The 21,170-nt window shown below is 38.1% G+C and overlaps 1 protein-coding gene across 1 annotated transcript; it reads left to right on the forward strand.

Annotated features, from left to right (window-relative positions):
* Window positions 1-20,271: 20,271 nt before the first annotated feature.
* Window positions 20,272-21,141, forward strand: LOC110728264. The gene has a single exon (XM_021907939.1). The coding sequence runs from the start codon at window positions 20,272-20,274 to the stop codon at window positions 21,139-21,141; it is 870 nt and encodes a 289-aa protein (XP_021763631.1).
* Window positions 21,142-21,170: the final 29 nt, after the last annotated feature.

Consider the following 21,170-nt stretch of genomic DNA (forward strand, 5'->3'; position numbering starts at 1 on the left):
CCAACTCTTCGGGCCAATCTGGGTTTCCTCCTCGGGTCTTGATTACTCGATCCAAATGCCCTGGTATCACCTATACCGAGCCCTTAATCACTGGTTCGATGGCTCTAACCGATCCTGGGCTATAAAGTCCGTTCGTGCTTCTCCAATGTTCGTGATTGCTCCAAAATATCTCGGGAAAATACTCCAAAAGTGTAAATCCCACAAAAGTCAACCAAATCTACGAAAACACTAGAAAACACCACTTAGTAATAAAAGTGGCTTTAAAGAGCCAAAAACACTACTAATTATGACCAAGGGACGAGGGTAAAATACTATATAAAATAGACACATCATAACATTAGTCATTTGTGCAAATATTTAAGAACTTTATAAAAAGGGTTGTGAACCATCATCGTTCGAGTCATTTTCAAATGACATCGAGATCTCCGTGAAGATATGCTATGTTCTTTGTGGAGTTTGTTTATTAAAATTTCCATTCATAACTTTGATATGGTCACACTTGGCTCAAGTAAACATCGCTCGATCTAATCTAGACGTTTTGATATCTTGCCAAGCCGATTCTGTACTTCACTGGACTTTTGAGCTACTCATGTCAAGTTTGTTCACATTTGATAAATATAGCCATATCCTTTTAAATTCTTTGTCAAACGTTGAAGTAATTGAATCCTCTTTAACCTTCAAAGTCAATTATCTATACCAAGAACAATAGCTCTTTGCTTTGTCGGTTTCAACAAGTAAGACTTACTTATCTTAGAACGATTTCGAATCGAGCAACTATCAAGAGCCTTGATTACGTTCTTGTCGATGTGACATTGCTAAAGATGTTCGGAACGCAAATCATGCCCATGACTTGAACTTAGTGAGTTTACCATGTTAGGGAAACGTTTGTTTATAATCAAGCATTCTTGACTCAACGCTTGGATAACCATGCCTATCAAATAAATTCGCAACTATTGCTCCTTTACTTTTAATGTGAGTCTTTCCGTGTGTGAACGGATCATTTGCTGATTATGGAACATAATAATAACCATTATTCGTTCCAGCCTTTTTGCTTAAAAGGTCTTTAAACAAAGCATACGACCTTACAATTTATGTTTCTCTTCTTGCTTCATTCTAAGCTTGTAAGTCGATAACTTAGCTTAACTTCAATAGTTTGAGGTCACTTTCAAAGTGGAACACTCAAGCAGTATCCGATACTTGTGAAGATAACGAGTTGCTAAGTTAACTACAATAACATGAACTCATGTGTTGAAATGGAATCTTATTCCTTTTCTTCGTTCCTTGTTTCCTATATTTCTTATCATACAATATCTTATGACCTTAATTTAAGAACCATTTCTATAAGTACCTTGACTTTAATACTTTGTTAGGCATAATTAAGCATCTAATGCGCCGTCAAAAAAAATTTCCATATTTTCCTTTAATTCACGCTTGAATTACTACATCGATGAGTCCTACTCATTTATGTATGAAGCGAAAAGATATGTTGGTTGTCAAATATTGACAATTTGAGTTTGGAACTCAATACTTCATGTTTTATCAAAACTACCTAGTATTTTGAATACATGATGTCCAACCGTCCTTTCGGACTTTGTTATAAAAGTCATTTATGAGAATTGTATTTTAGAAATGCTTTTTCTTTCTCTGAGAACTATCCTCAAAGATTTCCTTTACCAATCAAGGAAACAATATTATTTTATTTAGAATACTATAAATATAAGTGCAAAGTATAACCATTTATCAAGAATATAATAAGTTTGAAATTTAAAAGCATTCATGTAAACTTCAATCTTATTAAACGTCTTATTTGCGCATAAAAATTGTCCCTATTTGGCGAAAATAAGGCGATTCCAAGATCCAAAGAAACAATGAGTGGTTAAGCATGCTTTGGCTTGTATTAACACTCAATCTGATAAGGTAATCAACTCCTTGCTAATGGCTCCAAGCCATTCTTGGTTAGATAATCGTCGCATCCAATGCATCTTGACGATGTATCTCTTTTGCCACAGCATGTGAGGACTCCTCACTCATACCGATGAGTTCAACCAAAACCATCTTGCACACCCGGTGTGCCTTACCAATCTTAAATTATTAATGGTGCCTTACTTTGGCGTAGCCCACCATTACATTCATTCGGTTTGCAAGTGTTGTTTTGGAAAGGCAAGTTTTAACTCAATATTATTAGGGACCTAGGATTTCTATGTTGGTTGATTTAAGTGAACTTAACTAATCATCACAACATGAAGAAAACCTAAACATTCATCTAACATATCATTCATATATAAGCACAATCATAAATATATAAAGCATAAGTATAAGATGCATATTGGCAACTAGCATGACCCCTTGAATTCTTCAAGTCTTAAAAAGTCTTCTCTTGCAACTTCATGGCTTTGTCTTCCAAGAACATCCGTCTTCAAGACTTAACCAAATTATGAAACTACTAGTAGCTATGATTAGGACTAATCTAAATATTAAGGTACAAAAATACTCAACGGTACGTAGACAGTATTTAGATTTACAAAAATACATCACGGCACGCAGTCCGTATTTTCTATCCTAATCGGGTCCCACTACTTTCCATTTCATAAAACTTGTGAGAGAATATACATTTCATTCATCCATTCACTATTTGTGAATGGCCCATGCATTTTACAATGATAAACAAGTAACAATGCATAAACTACACGCGCGTACTAGTAACTAATCTAGTGGTTAATCCGATTAACACGACTAATTAAAACTAGTCAAAGTTGTTTAACCGCTTATGTAATTGACGTGATTAATAATTGAAGCTCCCACTAAATTCCGCATCCAACTTAATTAATCCAATTAATTAAGCCGGTAGAACCTAAAATTTGCCAAAATCAAATTTTGCCAATGCCGCTCAAAACTGAGGCCTAGCCTCCCAAAATATTTTAATTAGAATAAACAAAATTAATTAATATAAAACGGCAAAATAAACAAAAATAACATTGCCTTAAAACCCGGGGTTTAAGTGCCAAGTGTGGGGTGTGTGCATCGTGCCGCAAGTGCATAGCACACCCTCACGCACTCCTTGCATCACAGCTCACATCCTTGCCGCACAAAGCCATGCACTCAAATATGCTCGCACACCCCACGCATTCACTGTCGCATCACAAAATCCATGTGCTGCCTTACGCACAGCCGCACCATGATACTGCCTGGCTAGTGTTGCTGCTGCATTGCTGCTGTGGATGGGTGCGCTTGTCACGTACATGGCCGCACGCAACCCTCGAGCAGCCCCTTTGGCAGCCACATGTGGGCTTCTATGCAGCCCGGCTAGCCAAGGAAGGCTTTGCCTCGATTTGCATGCCATAGCCTCGGGATTTTATTCCCAAAATTCGCGTGACAATTTATTAATTCTAAATTAATTTTAAAACTAATTCAATGAGCAAAAATTGAAAATTTAAACAAGTCTAACTTAAATAAACTTTATCAAGGTGCATTCAACCAAAATAATTCCTAAGAACCATTCTTTAATTAAATTGGTTTAACTTGGTGCAACAAAATAAATAAGGCAAGTTCTCACCATTAATTTAATCAATTTAAATTAATCTTGAGATTTTGACAAAGTAAGAAGGAGTTGGAAAAATATGAACTTTAATGTTCAAATGAAAAATCCAACTACTAACACTTGTGACCCCTTGAAAAATTATATCTTCCAATATGAAGATAAACAAATTTCTATCACAAAGTTTGAACCAAAAATGATTAACACAACAAAGTTCAACATAAAATTCATGGAATTTAGTAGCTTTTTAAAGTTCCAATCACTTAACATAATTAAAGATTGAATCTTTAGCACTTTAGAAGCCTCAAAAACAAAAAAATTTCACACTTAATGCAATTAATTTGCAATTATGTGAAAAATAAAACCAAGCTTTCAAACACAAATTACCACCAATTAATCATGCCTAAAGAGGTTTAAAATTGCATATAAAATATGTATCGAACCAATTAGATAACCACCATAAATATGCAATTAATTTTCAAGGTTAGAAAGACTTAAAATTTTTCGAAAAACGAAAAAAAATAACCCTCGAAAAATGCATTTCTGGTTGTTTTTTTGCTAAAAACCGAGTTTTAAAAGGGTAAAACCATATCCAGAATGCCTTTTCCCCCTAAATTCACTATTTAAGGGTCAAAATCTGGGTTCGGGAGCTGAAGTCAGCTCTAATACGAGGTTAAAATGGATAATACGAGCTACTAATCTAATTAGTAACTTATAAGTAGAAAAATTAAGCCATAAAAATACCTTGAAAAATATGATAATTAAAAATACACGAGCGGGGCTCCGATACCGCTGTTGGGGTTTGGTGAGTCCCACTCACTGCGGAAAAAACCCGAGCTAAGGATCACGCTCGCAATAAAATAATATCACTAATGCATAAATAAACATAAAAGGGAAAAATAAGAATTGGGCTTTTACTTGAGAAGCTTAGCCCCGAAAATACGAGAGCCTGTGACGGAGATCCACCTGCAACAACAACTACCAACTTTTAGGTCCATTACCTCGAGGTTAACGAGGTCCGACCAAAACCCGAGTATTATATGAGTTTAAGAGTTTTTGCTAATGCAATGCTCTATTGAGCTCCTACTCAAGCACTCTTCCCAAAAACCCAAGATGGGTATTTATAGGCAAGAGGGAGAGTGGGAATTCCTATCCCATCAATGTGGAAGCATGAAATTCCACAATTTATTTTAAAGCTAAATTAAAATAAATAAGCAAACTAATAATAAATCTACAAGTGTCACTATTAGATGGAAAGGGAAGGGAGGACCACTTGGAGAGTAGGGGACCATACTTGCTCCCCACTCCATACTCTCCTTGTGCCACATGTCCCTCACCCAATTGTTTCCCATTTACTTCCCATTTGCTTCGACCCTACTACCTGTGCCTTAGGCCCAGCCGTAGCCCAGCCCCCGCACTTGGAGTTGCTGGCTGCTGCTGTGGCTAGCAAGCCACGCACTCCAAGTGCGGGCTGCTGCTAGCATGCCACACACCATGTGCAGGCTCCTAGCAGCTGCTGCCTTTGGTGTGCTTGCGGCTGCTAGTGCTACTATGCATGGTGCGCTAGCACCAGCCAGCCAGCCACCCTTGGCTCGGCATGGTGCGCATGCTAGCCACCTGTGCTAGCATATTATGCCCCTAGAATTCGGATGCTCGGGGCATTCCGATGCTAGGGGTATTTTGGGAATATTGTCGATTTATTATTATTTGCGCGTCTCGTCATTTACTATTTTTGACTTGACTTCCGACGCTCGGTTTCGACGCTCTAAGCTCGAATTTCCGACGTCTAAATATTTAATACTCAGTCAACTCATTAATTTCTTCCGAATTAATTCGTCGAGTTAGATTGTTAAATGCTTGGGTGTGACCCGAAGGGTTCAGTCAAGATTAAGCTGTAATGTTAATTATAAATTAATATTACTGATCGGAAGCGGCCTCAACCTAAGAATTCCAATCACTTGACCTTACTGAATATATTAGCTTTCTAATAATTCTGAACCCACTATCAGAATTATACACATGTTTGAAGGACACCATTCCTTTCAAAGAGTGGTAATCGATTTCATCCCTCCTTCCTATATGAGCTAATGGCTTCAAATGCATCGAATTCTGAGTATATATTCGTGGGGTTCTACTACACACTAACATATTTATATCGGTAGTTGGGTTCCACAACCCGAAAAGGTTGTGATTCGATATTTGGTTGTCTTACGCTTCTGTAGACGTCGATTTATGAGTACTTTCTCGCATTTTGGTCTCAACAGGTTATCTTAACAAAGGAGGTTCATATCCCTCGTGCAGGGGTTTTGGGATGTCGGTACCTCAGCAAAGAGCAAGGCTCGCCTCTTAGCTTTTCGTACTAGACTTGATCAGTTGATTGAGCTTGAGGTAATATTTGAACTTAATATTTTTCCTTTGTAGTGTCACTTCTTTGATTTTTAAAATAATTGTTGTGTTATTAAGAAGGTTAACTAGTTACCTTATGGAGCTGAACTTGCACAAAATATGCCTAGGACTTTGTTCATTGGGTGTATACGTTATCGTAGAATAATCGAGCCATACATGCTTGATTAAGTCGTTTGACAGCTTGGTTTTGTGCAGACAATCCTTAGGAGCATCATCAAACCTGTGAAGGCTTGTAGACCGGTTGAAGTGAAGAGGTATCAGGTAGAGTTTTTGACTGAGATGAAATCTTTCATGTGGACTAATTTTATTTTGGGTAGTACATTTTGTTTACCATTGGATTCCTACACTAGACTTGTTAGACATTGTTGCCATATACAACTTTGAGTGTTTTCACGGTGTACATGCTAAGAAAAACTAGGAGTACGCCTGGTATCATTATTACTTCGTCGACCTCGAACTGAGTGGTTTACTTGTGGTTCTTCAAGGTTCAAATGATCAGGATGTAGCTTATCTTCCACAAAATGTGACACATTCCGAAGTACAGCAAGGTCACTAGCAAGTACCTCATCGACAAGGGAGAGAAAATGAGCGGCTTCTTCGGTTGACTCATCAACGAACTCAGGTATATCAACACCATAACCAATGCCAAGGGTCTTCCAAAATGGATGAATCTAGCTACAGTACAACCTCGTATGTGCAACCACTGAATCATATATCTGACAAGCACATGGTAACCCATGTGTGATCCGCATTGCACAACCGCAACAGACATGCACCTGGTCACTTAACTCCCTCTTCTTTTTCGTCTCATCAAACAAAAGGGAAAAACAATGATGAGACACTTTTCAATTTAAACGCTACAATGGCATGTGCTTGTACATTTGACCTGTTTTTGCTCTACAAGCCTCTAGACCATTACGAATTGCAACATGCTGATTACCAAGGTGAAAATGTACTCGATCCCATACCGTATCCAAACAACCAGTGGATGATTCAATCCACATCTTCACCGCCGAATGTTGGCTCTCAACCCCACAATTACTCGTGTTACCATAGTGAAGCAGTACATTTGTCCAGCAAGTTGTGAGGAGGGTGTGCCCATCATAGGGGATGTTTCTCTTCTATGCCCATGGCCCTTTAAAAGCCTATTGATGTGTCCAATTCATATAGTGTTTTACCCCCGTCCCTTGGTCATAATTAGTAGTGTTTTTGGCTCTTTAGAGCCACTTTTATTACTAATTAGTGTTTTCTAGTGTTTTTGTAGTTTTTCTTGAGTTTTATAGGAAATTGCACATTTGGAGCGTTTTCCGAGTTTTTCATGGAGCAACTACGAGCATTAGGAGGATACGACCATCTTTGAAGCCCAGGACCGGTTAGAGCCGGTGATTAAGGGCTCGGTATGTGATACCGGGGCATTTGGACCGAGTATTCAAGACCCGAAGAGGAAAATCCGGATTGGGCCGAAGAATCGAGCCCAATCGAAGTCCAAGCCTCGAAGAAGACATCGGGCCCGATCGGGCAAGCTTGCGCCCGATCAGGCAGGCGCGCATATGAGAGCATCAGCAAGAAGGCGCGCCCGATCGGGTGAGCGTAAGCTCGATCAGGCGCGGCTACCCAGGAAGAGTGAAGAAAAAAAGGCGGGCCCGATCGGGCGGCCCTTCGCCCGATCGGGTGCGTGTTTTTGGAGCTGAAGTTTTAGTTTTTAATTAGGATTTGTTTTAGGGATGTTTAAGTACGATTTTTGTACGTAATTTTGATAACCTTCTCTTTTAGACTTTCTCTCTCTACTTAGAATATTTTCTCTCTCTTAAGTTCTCTCAACTTTGTTCTTAATTACATTCCTTAATCTAGATTTCTTTTGGTAACAATTTCTTCTCTTTTAATTTCAGTTATTATCTTTAATTCTTTCATCATGTCTTGTTTTATTGTTTTGATTAGTTTAGATTTAATTATGCTTGAGTAGTTTTATTTCTAGGGTTTATGGGGATCTAATAAATAATATGAAGGGGTAATTTGTGATTGTTGATTATCAATGCTTGATTATTCTTCCTATTGATTGATTTAATGCTATGCAATTAGGTTTGGCTAGATTTAATTGTATGAGTTTAGCAATATTAATTCGAGATTCGAGAGATGAGAATTGATGTTCAGGCTTAGTTTCAATAGGCGGACTAATTTATAAATGCTTAAGTCGAGAATCGAGAGATGAGAATTAATACCGGTAAATTAACTCTGTGATTGTAATACGTAGTGAAAGCCCTTTATAATCTGATTAATTGATGCATTGATGATTGCTTATTATGATTTACCCTGGAATATTGTTTATTAGTGAGCCTATGCCCTAGGTTTTTCCTTCATTGATTTATCTCCTATTTTATTCCCTTCCTACTTTTACCTTTAGTAGTTTAATTACTCTTTTACAACAAATTTGGCTACTTGATAATTTAGATTGCTTCTAATTAATTAGGAATAAATTGACCTGTTTCCCTGTGGTTCGACTGTTCTTCCCTATCTACATAGTTAGTAAATTTAGGTTTTATTTTTGATTAGGTGATTACGACTTGAGCTTGTCACCTAGGAATTTACAATTTTTAGGGTGTTTTAGAATTTGAATTCATGACTGTTTAGAAGACCTTTGAATTAGAGTTGATCCTATCATCATGCTTTTTTATAAGAAACTAGTAAGGAGTCGTTAATAAGTTTTAGGAAAACCCATAAACTTCGTTCATGCCTTTCTCCCAAGTAGGGTTCAAGGGATATTTAGCATGAATCATAAGTTACCCATGCCCAAATTGGTCTACTTATACCAGAAATGAGTTCGGGAGAGAGGGTACTAAAATAACATTCCCTTTAGGGGGGAATTGATATTCTAGCCACAGCGCGGTCTGTACTAGCTCTTCCTTTTTCATAATTTCATCACCAAACAATATATGCAACATGGTTCCTAAAAACTAAGTTATTTGATTTTATTTACTCATGTTAATCACTTTAAAATTACATTGCAACGAAAGTCGTTATTCTTTTTAATCAAATTCTTGAAAAGAACAAAAATAAACAAGGTTGACTTAAGTGATAAAACAACAATTAATTATTCCAATTCTAGTCTTTAATTAACACAAGATACTATGTAACATTAATTGATTGAAAGTTTGATTAAAGTGATCAAACAACATTAATTAATCAATTAAAGTTTATTTAAACAATAAAAGAATAGTGATTTATCTAAGTGCTCAAGAAACTAATTGTTCTTCTTTTATGATAAATCTCCATTTTATATGTTTATGGACCTTCTTTCTTCTTTGTAACATTAAGGACTTCAGTGAATGTATTAGGGTTGAAGAGTATTTAGGAAAAAAGGAGAAAAATAGTATGATAGTAAGAGAAATTGAGAGATTAGGGATTCAAGAATGCTAGGGTTTAGAATTCTGATTTTTTTTTTGTCATTAAGGTTAAACGAAGACCCCTATTTATAGGCATAGGAATCTAGGTTCATGGTTTTAGAGCCGAGGTTTCAGGTGGCACGCGCAACTCTTGAAGTCGTGTTGGGTGCCGCTCGAACCTCAATGACTTGCGCGCGCAACTTAGTTAGTTGTGTGCGGTGCGGTTTGCCTTATACGAAAACGCATTTTTAAAACTTCCATAACTTTTGATTGCGAAGTTGGATTAAGGCATATGAGATATAATTGGAAATATCTCAATGTCTAATTTCAAATTCCATTATTATTAGTTTAAAATCTGTTATGGATCAAAAGATATGGTCGTTTGAGTACAAGGGTGTTGCTTTTAGGGCCCGATTTAGTATTTTGATGATAACTTCTTCGTTTTAACACAAAATTGGGCTTGTAATATACCTTTGGAAAGTTCTTTGAATGGGCTAACCATATGAATAAGCCTTTCATGGAAATTTGATGGTTGGTTTATCTGATTGGCTTGAATTTCAACAATGTAGGATCCATTACATTTGACGCATTTGGTCTGTTATTAATCAAGTTCAAACATGTATGAGCATGTTTTAGGCCTAATTATTAATCAGACAAGGATTTAAGAGAACTTGGTCTCAAATATGGGTTTTAACTTACTTCATAATGCATTTCGTAGTCCATAAACACTTTAACTTTGAGCTAGCATGAAGAACGGGTTTTTGTAACATCATCGCACTTCCTATTGGGACAGGAGGCCTAAAGTAGGTGTCTACACAAGTCACAAATTTCCTGTTATGACAAATCCAATTCCTTTCAATGTACTCAATCACTTTTAGAAACCTGGCCCAACAACTTTTCATCCTCCGCACTGATAATTCATAAGCGTGCTCGGTTTCAGCATCCATGATGCGTTTTCATTTTCCATTTTTGAACCTCCCTCCCACCTTTTTGTTTTTAAACGCTGAAGTGACACGAGCTTCCACATCCTTGTTAATGTGCCATCGACAAAGTAAATGCGCCGTGTTTGGAAATACTTCTCTCAAAGCTGCACATAGGGCAAGCTCTTGATATGTTAAAAATATAGATGGTTCTTTGTTATACCCGATCAACTTCCTCAATCTCTATAACAACCACCGATAGTTTGTCGTTGTCTCGTTGCGCGTAAATACATAACCAGCAAGAAACTTCTGATTTGTCAATGTAACCCCAACAATCTTAAAAAACGACATACCGTATCTATTGGTCTTGTAAGTGGAATGCTTACCTATTACATGTGGATATGCGCAAGGTAGGTTAACCATGATCAAGTACCATGAATGCATGTTGTAGAACACCGAGGTCATCAGCCAAGACCCAATAAATGTACCGACTCTCTTTTGCCAAATGAAGAAATTGTTGAACAACTCCTCTACCTTCAGACATCTCCATTCTCAAGTAACTTCTGAAATTGTAAATGTGTCAAATGTTTGGTTGATCTTCTGGAAATTGCTCTAACACAGTTTCCATAATGTTACGAGGCGCAATCTTTGACATTGTCATGTCACGCACAACCTGTTTCGCACCTGGACTCAGACCACTCAGTTTACGATGACCCTCTAGATACACAATCAACGGATGATTGTGGGTGTCGGTTTCATCATGTTTTGCATAGATCATCCAACCATCTTTACTAATCTCATAAGAAATCTTGATGTAGAAAGGACATCCATTGTCTTTGGTCTTTGTGTCCATCCGTATTGCATTCACCAAGTCCCTTGGTTTGCTCTTCCGACTGCGGTCACATTTCAAATATCAATACACCCGACCATCACGGGTTTTGTTGTAAGAATATTTCACCAAAATAAATCTAAGTGGTTTGGAAATATCATATTCTCGTTGAACACCATCATAAAATGTAGGAAATATAGTGTCAGTTGCAAAATTAACACTATAATTCATACCATCACCACCGTCTTTCGGATCCGATTCCTATATATAAAAAAAAAAACACGCACACAACATTAAATCACAACAACAACAACAACAACAACAACAACAACAACAACAACAACAACAACAACAACAACAACAACAACAACAATAATAATAACGAAAAAATGGCAAATGAGAGAAACGCCTAGATTTTCCAGATCCCCTTAGAAGATCCGAAAAAATTAGACGTTCATTACAAATTCCTGGAAATTTCGGATCTTCCAAGGGGATCCGAAAAACCCAGGCGTTTCCCCTTGGAGTTCTAAAATTTCAAGGCGTATCCCCAAAAAAAAATTTAAAAAAAAATTCGACATTAGGTTCGTTTAGTATGCTTCGACGAATTTTGTTGTGGTGTTGCAAATTCATTGTTGTCCATTGTCCGATATGTGACGAGAAATGACATAATTTTAAAATATTTTTGAATTCACGGTATTTGTGGCGGGGTCGAGACAGTACGGTTGCATGTGGTAATGTATATGTGAATTGAATAATAAAATCATCAATAATCAATTATCATAATCAATAAATATATACTAAAAGACACACCAGCAATGACACGGGTCGTCTTCTGGTGTGTCTTTAAGGTTTTTTTTTTTTTTTTTTTTTTTTTTTTTTTTTTTTTTTTTGAAAACCACTAGTTTAGCAAAGTTTTGATGAGGTAAAATAAATTGACTAATCGGTCAATTGCCTTAATTGTTAAAAATTATTTTTTGTCTGAATCTTTATTTTTAGAAAGAATTAAAAAATAAATTCATTGTTGTCCATTGTCCGATACGTGACGAGAAATGACATAATTTTTAAAATATTTTTGAATTCACGGTATTTGTGGCGGGGTCGAGACAGTACGATTGCATGTGGTAAAGTATATGTACGTGAATTGAATAATAAAATCATCAATAATCAATAATCAATTATCATAATCAATCAATCAATATTATATAGGAAATTTTCACATTTGCTACCAGGGAAAGCACCATGCTTCACATTTGCTATCCCTTTAATTTTTTATTTTATATTACTACATACCACCTAAATAAGAGTTTATTAAAAATCACTACCACTTAAGGGAATCCGTTAAGATTTCGTTAAATGGGGCCAAATATTTAATTAAATAATAATTTAATTTATTTAAAAAAAACTAAAAAATCAAAAATCCCCAGCCACCCCGAAACCACCAAACAACCACCTTCCCCCCCTCCCTTTGCCAGCGCCAAAACGTTCCCCTGACGCCGGCGAACCCCTAGACCACCACCACCGACACCACCGTAACCCCCAAACCCGGCGACGCCCCATACCACCACGACACCACCCTTACCCCCAAACCCAGACCACCACCACCCACAAACCCACGAACCCACCCACAAACCCACTGCCCAGACCACCACCACCCACAAACCCACGAACCCAGACCACCACCCACCGAAACCAACAAACCCAGACCAGTCGGAATGGGACTGGGATCGGGTTTTCGAGGGGAAGGGGCTGGGATCAAGTTTTGAAGGGGAGGGGGCTGGGATCGGGGTTTGGATTGGGTTTTCGAGGGGAGGGAGCTGGGATAAGGGCTGGGAAAGGGGCCGTTTTTGGCAGCCTTGTTAGTGGAAGAATGGGTGCGCTCTTGGTGGTTGTGAGAAGGTGAGGAGGTGTTGGTGGCGTTTGGGAAGGAGGTGGGCTGCTGGTGGAGTTCGCGGCTGCCGTGGGCTGCTGGTGGAGTTCACGGCTGCCGTGGGATTCTTTAAGCGTTGATGGGAAATGGAGGTCGGATGGTGGCAATGACGGTGGTTGAAGATGGAGCGGTGGCGGTGAGGTGGTTGGATGGTGGTTGGGCTCCACTAACGGAAATAGTAACGACATCAAGCAAATGGTAGTGATATCTAAAATTTTGGTGTTTGTGTGGTAGTAATATAATATAAAAAAATTCAAGGGGTAGCAAATGTGAAGCAGGGTGCTTTCCCTGGTAACAAATGTGAAATTTTCCTATTATATATACTAATAGACACACCAGCAATGACACGTGTTGTCTCCTGGTGTGTCTATAAGGTGTTTTTTTTTTTTGAAAAACACTAGTTAAGTAAAGTTTTGATGAGGTAAAAAAATTGACTAATCGGTCAATTGCCTTAATTGTTAAAAATTAATTTTTGTCTAAATCTTTATTTTTAGAAAGAATAAAAAAAATTATAAATCTTTAATCAGAACACTAGGAAAAATATCATAGATTATAATACAATAAATAATAATAAAAAAAGATTATTATAAATTACTTTGCCAAGCTAATTAGCTTAATAATCAATAACTACATACGAGTAATAAACATTAATCAGTAACTACAAGATATATTGATTGGTTACTAATATTTTTTTAAAAAAATATTTGTATAAGATATTGTCACCAATATTCGTTTTTCAAAAAAAAAAAATAACATACCAATATTCAATTAGAGTTTATAACAAGAGAAAAGTTGAATAAAGAAATAACACATTATTCGAAAAATATGGATTAATATTGTAAATGGCTTGATTTGAGATAAAATAATAGATGATTTTAATAATTAGTACAAAGGAAATTGAATTATTACGCAAGATAGATATATAGCTTTAAAAATTTATTTAATTGACAAGAAAAAAACGACACCACACTGAAATACATATATATAATTATATGATCAAATGCATCAAAACTAATTGGATCTTCCGTGATTATTTCAATAAATATTTTGGTAGTTTATTTCACAATATAATTAGACAATTTTCTTACTCTAATTTTTTTTTACACTAACTAAATAGTGTATAATTGCTAAATTGATAATAATACGAAAAATTACCGTGCGCTGCACGGGACCTAACCTAGTTATATTAAATGGAGACCATAGGGGAACATTTTATAAGGAGGGCAAGTTCGAATGTTAATGTCAAAAAGAGAGTGTTACATGGTAAAAAGGGAGCGTATTTTAGCGATTCACATTTTTAAGTGGTTAAAAAAAACAAGAGAGAAAATATGGGTTTTAATTGGGTTTTGAGGTTTGTGATCCCAAAGAGAGTATAGGAAAATATATATATTTTTTCTATTAGTGGTTTCATTCCATATTTAATAACGTAAGTATTTTGAAATTAGCAAAAATTAAAACTGTGTAAGTATTATAGGACGCAGAGAGTATAGTTCAAGAACAAAACTTTATAATAAAGAAATAATGGAAACTAATAATCCCACCTTTACTCGGTCTTCCATAAATAATCCCACCATTTGATTATCCCAAAACAATCCCACCTTTGACATGGATCTTCTTTAAACGATCCCTGACCGGTACGACTATTTTGGTAACCTGTTTTCTTAGGTTAAAAGACACGTGTTGACTTTTGATAGGTTTATTTTTATTTTTTTAAAAATATATATTTTCAATAGTTAAAAAAACAAAATAAGTATAAAAAAAAAACCAAAACCATCGGCACCCGCCACTCCTAACGCCTGAATAACCAACCCTGTGTCGTCCCAGTCTGAACAACCACCCTCTTCCCCGGCAAACCAACCACAATCCCACCCCCTTTCCTTCCCCCACCCTTCCGAAGACTCTGTAAACCTACCCACCACCCGAAACGACGAAACCCCAATAGCCACCCCCAAAAGCAACTTGCACAGATCACTCCGAAAACACCACAAGCCACGCCAACAAGCTTAATTGCGTTATTTTTTCTATTATTCACAACTTTTCTACTCTAATTTGTTGATTTAGCTCTACAATGTTTCAATTCCATAGTTAAATTTTTTTGGTATTTCTTCTGAATATTGCACATTTGCAATTATAATAGACTTTTTTTTTGCCCCAATTTGGATAATTATATGTTTCGTGATACATCTTACGTAGTACATGAGAATCACATTTCTGGTGCTTAGTGTGATTTCTTTGGGAATGAGATTTTTGTAGTGGGTATGGATTAGAAAGGCTTAATTTGGGGAGAATGGAAAATTATGGAGATTCGGGGTAGGCATTGGGTGTTTAGGGGGTTTTGGGGCGGCAAGGGTTAGAGTTGGATTGCATCGTCAATCCGCGTGGTAATGGAGGGTGGCAGCAAGGGTAGTGTTGTGTCACTGTGACAATTAAGGTGCAAGGGGGTGGTGGTTATGGTGATAACGTAACCATGGAAGGGGAAGAGGTAGGAGGAGACTAGGGGAGTGAACTTAAAAAAAATAATAATAAAAAAAAATTATAACTTGTTTAACAGGTTGAAGGTAAAATGAATCGTTAAAAGAAGATCCCTATCAAAGGTGGGATTGTTTTGGAATAATCGTAAGATGGGATTGTTTATGAAATACCGAGTAAAGTTCCCTCTAGAATTTCTCTTGGGAGGGCTTCGTTTTAGTGCTTTGCTAGGTTGTTTTCCTTTGATTTTCAAAGGTTTTTGCTTGAATTTCCTGGGGTATTTTGCACCTGCCCCTATAGGGTCAGTGTGAAACATGAGTGACAATCCGCGAAACAAGGAGTTGGAAGAGAAGGATACGGAGGAGGAAGTAGTTGAATGGAATATCGATGGGGAAGATGATGAAAAGTCGAAGGTGGCCCTTGGGGTCGTGGGCAAGGTATGGACGGAAAGGAGCATCAACTCGAACGCTTTGATTTCTACAACGAAACGTATTTGGAACCCCAAATACGAAATGGAGGCGAACTACATAGGTAAAAACACTTTTTTCTTTCAGTTTCACCACTAGAAGGACAAGGAGTTTGTCATGGAAGCAAGACCATGGCATTTTGGCAGACATACTCTTGTCCTATGTGATGTGGACGGAGAAGCAAAGCCATCAGAACAACCATTACAATTAACACCTTTCTGGATCAGGGTGTACGACCTTCCTTTCACCGGAAGAAATAATGAAGCAAATGCGAAATTAATCGGGAATAAGTTTGGGATCTATATGGCTATGGATAAATCTGATGTTGTAGGCATTAACAAGTCCCTAAGAATTTGTACAATGGTGGACCTCCGAAGACCCTTAGTAAAGGAGATTAGTATTAGAATGAGAGGAGGAGTAAAGGAGCGGTTTGAAATAAAATATGAGAAACTGCCGTTGTTTTGCTATGTGTGTGGTAAGTTGGGACATGGCGAGAAGGATTGTGATGATGCCATCCATGTTAATCTCCCTAAGAGACTCTTCAATGAAAATCTCAGAGCTTCTCCATGGAAGGTTAATAGGGGGGATCTGGGGACAGTAGATGATGACACAAAGAGATGTGCTAAGAAGTTTTTCATAAAAAAAGGGGGATATAAAAAGGTGTGAGAAGGACCAGTCGAGGAAGTTAGGTGTTCTGAAGCAATTAGAAGATGTTCATATCTCCCCAATCTGAGAACAATGAGAAAAAGAAAGGTGAGGTAGTGTTACACGAGTCTGAGCATAATATTAATGAGTCACATGTGGTTAGTGTTGCGAGCAATGGTCAAGGAGTGATGGAACCTGAGATTAATTCTACTCACATGGGTACTAGTGAAGCATCTCAAAGCAGAAAGCTGAAGAAAGTGATTATTCACAAAAATGTTGATTTTGATGCAAGTGTCCCAGGAAGAATTTGTGGGAAACGCCCGAGTGCAAGGGAGCTAGATAAAATTACGGCAGAATATGGTGGAGATGGAGCTGTAGACTCTCGGTCAGTTAAAAGAAAGAGCATGAGTGAAGAAGCTGTGCCAATAGCGGAGGTTGCAAAGCAACCCCGTGAACAACAATGATAGGCCTGTCGTGGAACTGCCAGGGGTTGGGGAGCCCCCGGGCAGAGAATGCACTCAAGGGTGTCATTCAGTTAGAACATCCCACTTTGTCTTCCTCTCGGAGACAAAGTTAAAAGGTAAGGAGTGGGAGAATGTGAAGAGGAAGGTGAACTTTGAGAACTTCCTATGCGTCAATTGTGAGGGTGATAGAAGGCATAGGAGAGGAGGTTTGGCTATGTTATGGAGAAATAATCTGAATCTTTCTCTCATCTCTTCTTGAAGGAATCATATGGATTTTATTCTTTCACTAGATGATGGTACAAAATGGAGACTAACAAGGATTTACGGCTACCCGGAGGAGGGGAGAAAATAGGAAGCTTGGAATCTTATTGAGAATCTTGGAGCCGCAAATTTTTCTCCTTGGCTCTGCTTCAGGGATTTTAATTGTACCCTTGTTCACAGTGAAAAAAAGGGTGGCCTCCCTAAAAATCAGAATGATATTGATGGCTTTCGAGCTGCTCTTGATAAATGTCAGCTTGGGGATGTTACCTTTACAGACCCACCCTTCACGTGGAACAATAATAGGGCGGATGGGGAGAATATTCAGGAACGCCTTGATCGTTTTGTTGCCAATGATGACTGGTTACATTTATACCCGTGCTCTGTAGTTGAACATTTCCCAAGGAGGAAATCTGACCACATTCCTCTTAAAATAATTATAAAAGAGAAAGTTGAGCCAAGTCAAAAGAAAAAGAACAGAAGGCGTAGCTTTAAGTTTGAGAAAAAGTGGCTTCGGGATGACGAATGTGGCAACATTGTGGCTGATTCATGGCAAACAGATCACTCAAACAATGCAAGAGAGAAGATTATGCTGTGTGCTATCAGGCTGAGATCATGGAGTGCAAAAAGGCCGAATGATTTTAAACAAGAGATCGAGGATCGAATGAAAGTGTTAATGCAACTAGACCCGTCTAGTGATAATCTTGCAGAAATCAAAAATATTGATTGTGAGATTGATGAGTTAGAGTGCAGGGAGGAAACTTTTTGGGCTCAAAGAAGCCGTCAAGATTGGCTCCGCGATGGCGACAAAAATACAACTTTTTTTCATAACAAAGCTAAGCAGAGACGCCAACGAAATACCATTAAAGGTGTCTTTGATGAAAGTGGAAATTGGAGAAGTAATGAGCTGGAGGCAGAGGAGGTTTTTGAGGATTTCTTTAAAAACCTTTTCACTCAAGTGGTGGCAATGATATGCAGCAAGTCTTGGACAAGGTTACAACAAAAGTTTCTGATGAGATGAACACAATGCTGGCAGCACCTTTCACAAGGGAGGAGGTGGTCAAAGCTCTAAAACATATGCATCCCACAAAGGCCCTGGGGCTAGACGGTATGCCTGCACTCTTTTATAAAAAATTCTGGAATGTTACTGGTGATGATGTGACTTCTTTCGTTCTAGATATTTTGAACAATAATGCCCCTATAGATCAAATTAATCATACAAATATTGTTCTTATCCCTAAGAAGAAGCAATGCGAGTCTACAAAAGATTATCGACCTATTAGCTTATGTTATGTTTTGTATAAGCTTGTGTCAAAGGCCATAACGAATAGACTCAAATTAGTATTACCATCTGTCATTAGTGAAACCCAGAGTGCATTTGTTCCGGGGAGATTGATCACGGATAACGTGCTTGTCGCATATGAAATGTTCCATTATCTCCATAAGAAAAAAACAGGTGAACGAAGCTATATGGCTATGAAGTTGGACATGAGTAAGGCGTATGATAGGGTGGAGTGGGGTTTTGTTGAGGGGATGATGATGAAGCTCAGTTTTAATCAGAATTTTGTTGAACTTGTTATGAGGTGTATAAAGTCGGTATCATACTCTATTTTGTTCAATGGTTTCCCAACGGAAAAATTTGTGCCTAGTTGGGAACTCCGTCAAGGGGATCCTCTTTCCCCTTTTTTGTTCCTCATATGTGCCGAGGGGTTCTCTGCTCTTCTAAGGGATTCTGAAGCTAATCGTATTATCCATTGGGTAAAGCTTGGTAGGAATGTTGATCCGATTTCTCACGTTTTTTTCATGGATGATAGCCTCCACTTTACAAGAGCCAACATGAGTGAAGTGGATGCAATCCTTGACATCCTCACCAACTACGAAATTGCATCGGGTCAGAAAATTAACTTGGAAAAATCAAAGGTATCCTTCAGTCGTAATGTTAGTCATAATATGCAGGAAATGCTTCAATTGAAGCTTAACTTTACGATGGTGGAGGGTCATGAGAAATATCTAGGGCTTTCTACTTACATAGAAAGATCAAAGAAAGTTGTTTTCTAAGCAATTTAAGACTGGGTGTGGAAAAAGGGAAAGGTTGGAAAGAGCGATATTTATCGAGAGCTGGAAGAGAGGTGCTTCTTAAGTCTGTTGCCCAAGCAATTCCAACTTATGCTATGCAATGCTTTAAGCTGCCAGAATCGGTCATTGACAATATTAACTCGTTGTGTCGGAATTTCTGGCGGGGTCAGAAAAATAGTGAACGCAAGTTAACTCTGATCAGTTGGGACAAACTTTGCAAATCAAAGAAGGAGGGGGGTATTGGGTTACGTGATATGCGAGCTTTTAACAGAGCTCTCTTGGCAAAACAATGCTGGAGACTAGTTAAGAATCCAAACTCTCTGGCAACACGGGTCCTAAAAGGAAAATACTATCCTCATACCTCTTTGTGGCAAGCAAAAATTCCACCAAATGCTAGTTACACTTGGAGATCGATTTGGGCGCCAGAGATTTGATGAAGGAGGGCTCTAGATGGGTGATTGGCAATGGCAGGACAGTAAAGTTCTGGGAAGATTGCTGGATTAATGGTCTTCCTGGTTATAGACTTGTCTCAAATCCAACCTCTGAGGATTTGGGAAAGCCTTTTGTAGCAGATTGGATAGATTTTGATGAGGCGGGTGCAAAATACTGGAGGCTGGGAAACAATCTCACAGATCAGGAAAAACAAGCTATAAGTAACATTTGTATTCCGGAGTACGAGCAAGAGGATCTCCTCGTCTGGAAGCACACCAAAAATGGGATTATTAGTGTCAGGAGTGCTTACCACATTGAATTGAGCAGGAGCAAAGGTAGTATTGGGTCCTCACATCATGAGAATGAGAGTTTTATCTGGAAGAAATTATGGGAGGCAGATGTCCTGCAAAAGGTTAAATCTTAGAGGGGTCTCCCTACGAGGGAGGTTCTAGCTAGGAGAGTTATGCAGATTGACAAATTATGCCCTCGATGTGGTGAAGACACAAAGTCTGTTATGCACATGTTAGTCTCCTGTCCTGACACTCAAATAATGTGGCGTATCTCTCCTCTTAGACTTAATGTTGCACAGTGGAGTATGTACAATTTTTTCGAGTGGTGCACCTTTGTGGTAAAAATCTGCAAACTTAAAGACAGTTGGGAGCTTTTCCTTATGTTCATCTGGAAGATATGGGAAATGAGGAACAAATGGTTATTTGAGCAGGTGAGAGTTGATCCATTAATTGCCTGCTCAAAAACTCTGAATTTTTTTGACGAATATGTGGCTGCGAACTTAAGGGAGCCCACGACCTCAATCGAGAGAAGCAGCGAGGTTACAGGTCTCTGGATCCCCCCGACATCTAGCAGGTATAAACTTAACACAGACGCTTCGATTTCGAAAGACAGAAGGGGTGGTTTGGGTATGGTGGTCAGGGACAACATTGGTGATGTGATGATGACATGGGGTAAATCACTCAATGGCACTGGCATCATTAGTGAAATCGAGGCTGTAGCTCTCCTTTTCGGCATGAGAGCAGTGTTTGATGCAGGTTTCAGGAAGTTGGAGGTCTCATCTGATTGCCTCCAAGTGATTGAATTGCTCAATGGTTCTAAGCATGAGAATTCTCCTACTCAACTAATTGTAACAGACATTCTGAGTTTTGCTTATAGTTTTGATTTTGTGTGCTTTTCTTTTTGTCCTAGACTATGTAACAAAGTGGCACACTCCATGGCTAATCTTTCTCTATCTCTTAGTGAGGAAAGGTTCTGGATGGAGGATTGCCCTGCTTCTGTTTATCCCCTTGTTGATTTCGACAAGGTGGCTTTGTTTAATTAATATACTCACATGTTTGCTTGTCAAAAAAA

This window comes from Chenopodium quinoa, unplaced genomic scaffold (genome assembly GCF_001683475.1).
Source record: "Chenopodium quinoa cultivar QQ74 unplaced genomic scaffold, ASM168347v1, whole genome shotgun sequence".
Lineage (NCBI taxonomy): Eukaryota > Viridiplantae > Streptophyta > Magnoliopsida > Caryophyllales > Amaranthaceae > Chenopodium > Chenopodium quinoa.

Bases quoted from the DNA above. Each gene is read 5' to 3' on its own strand.
- LOC110728264 (XM_021907939.1), top strand. From the start codon at position 20,272: ATGCAGATTGACAAATTATGCCCTCGATGTGGTGAAGACACAAAGTCT.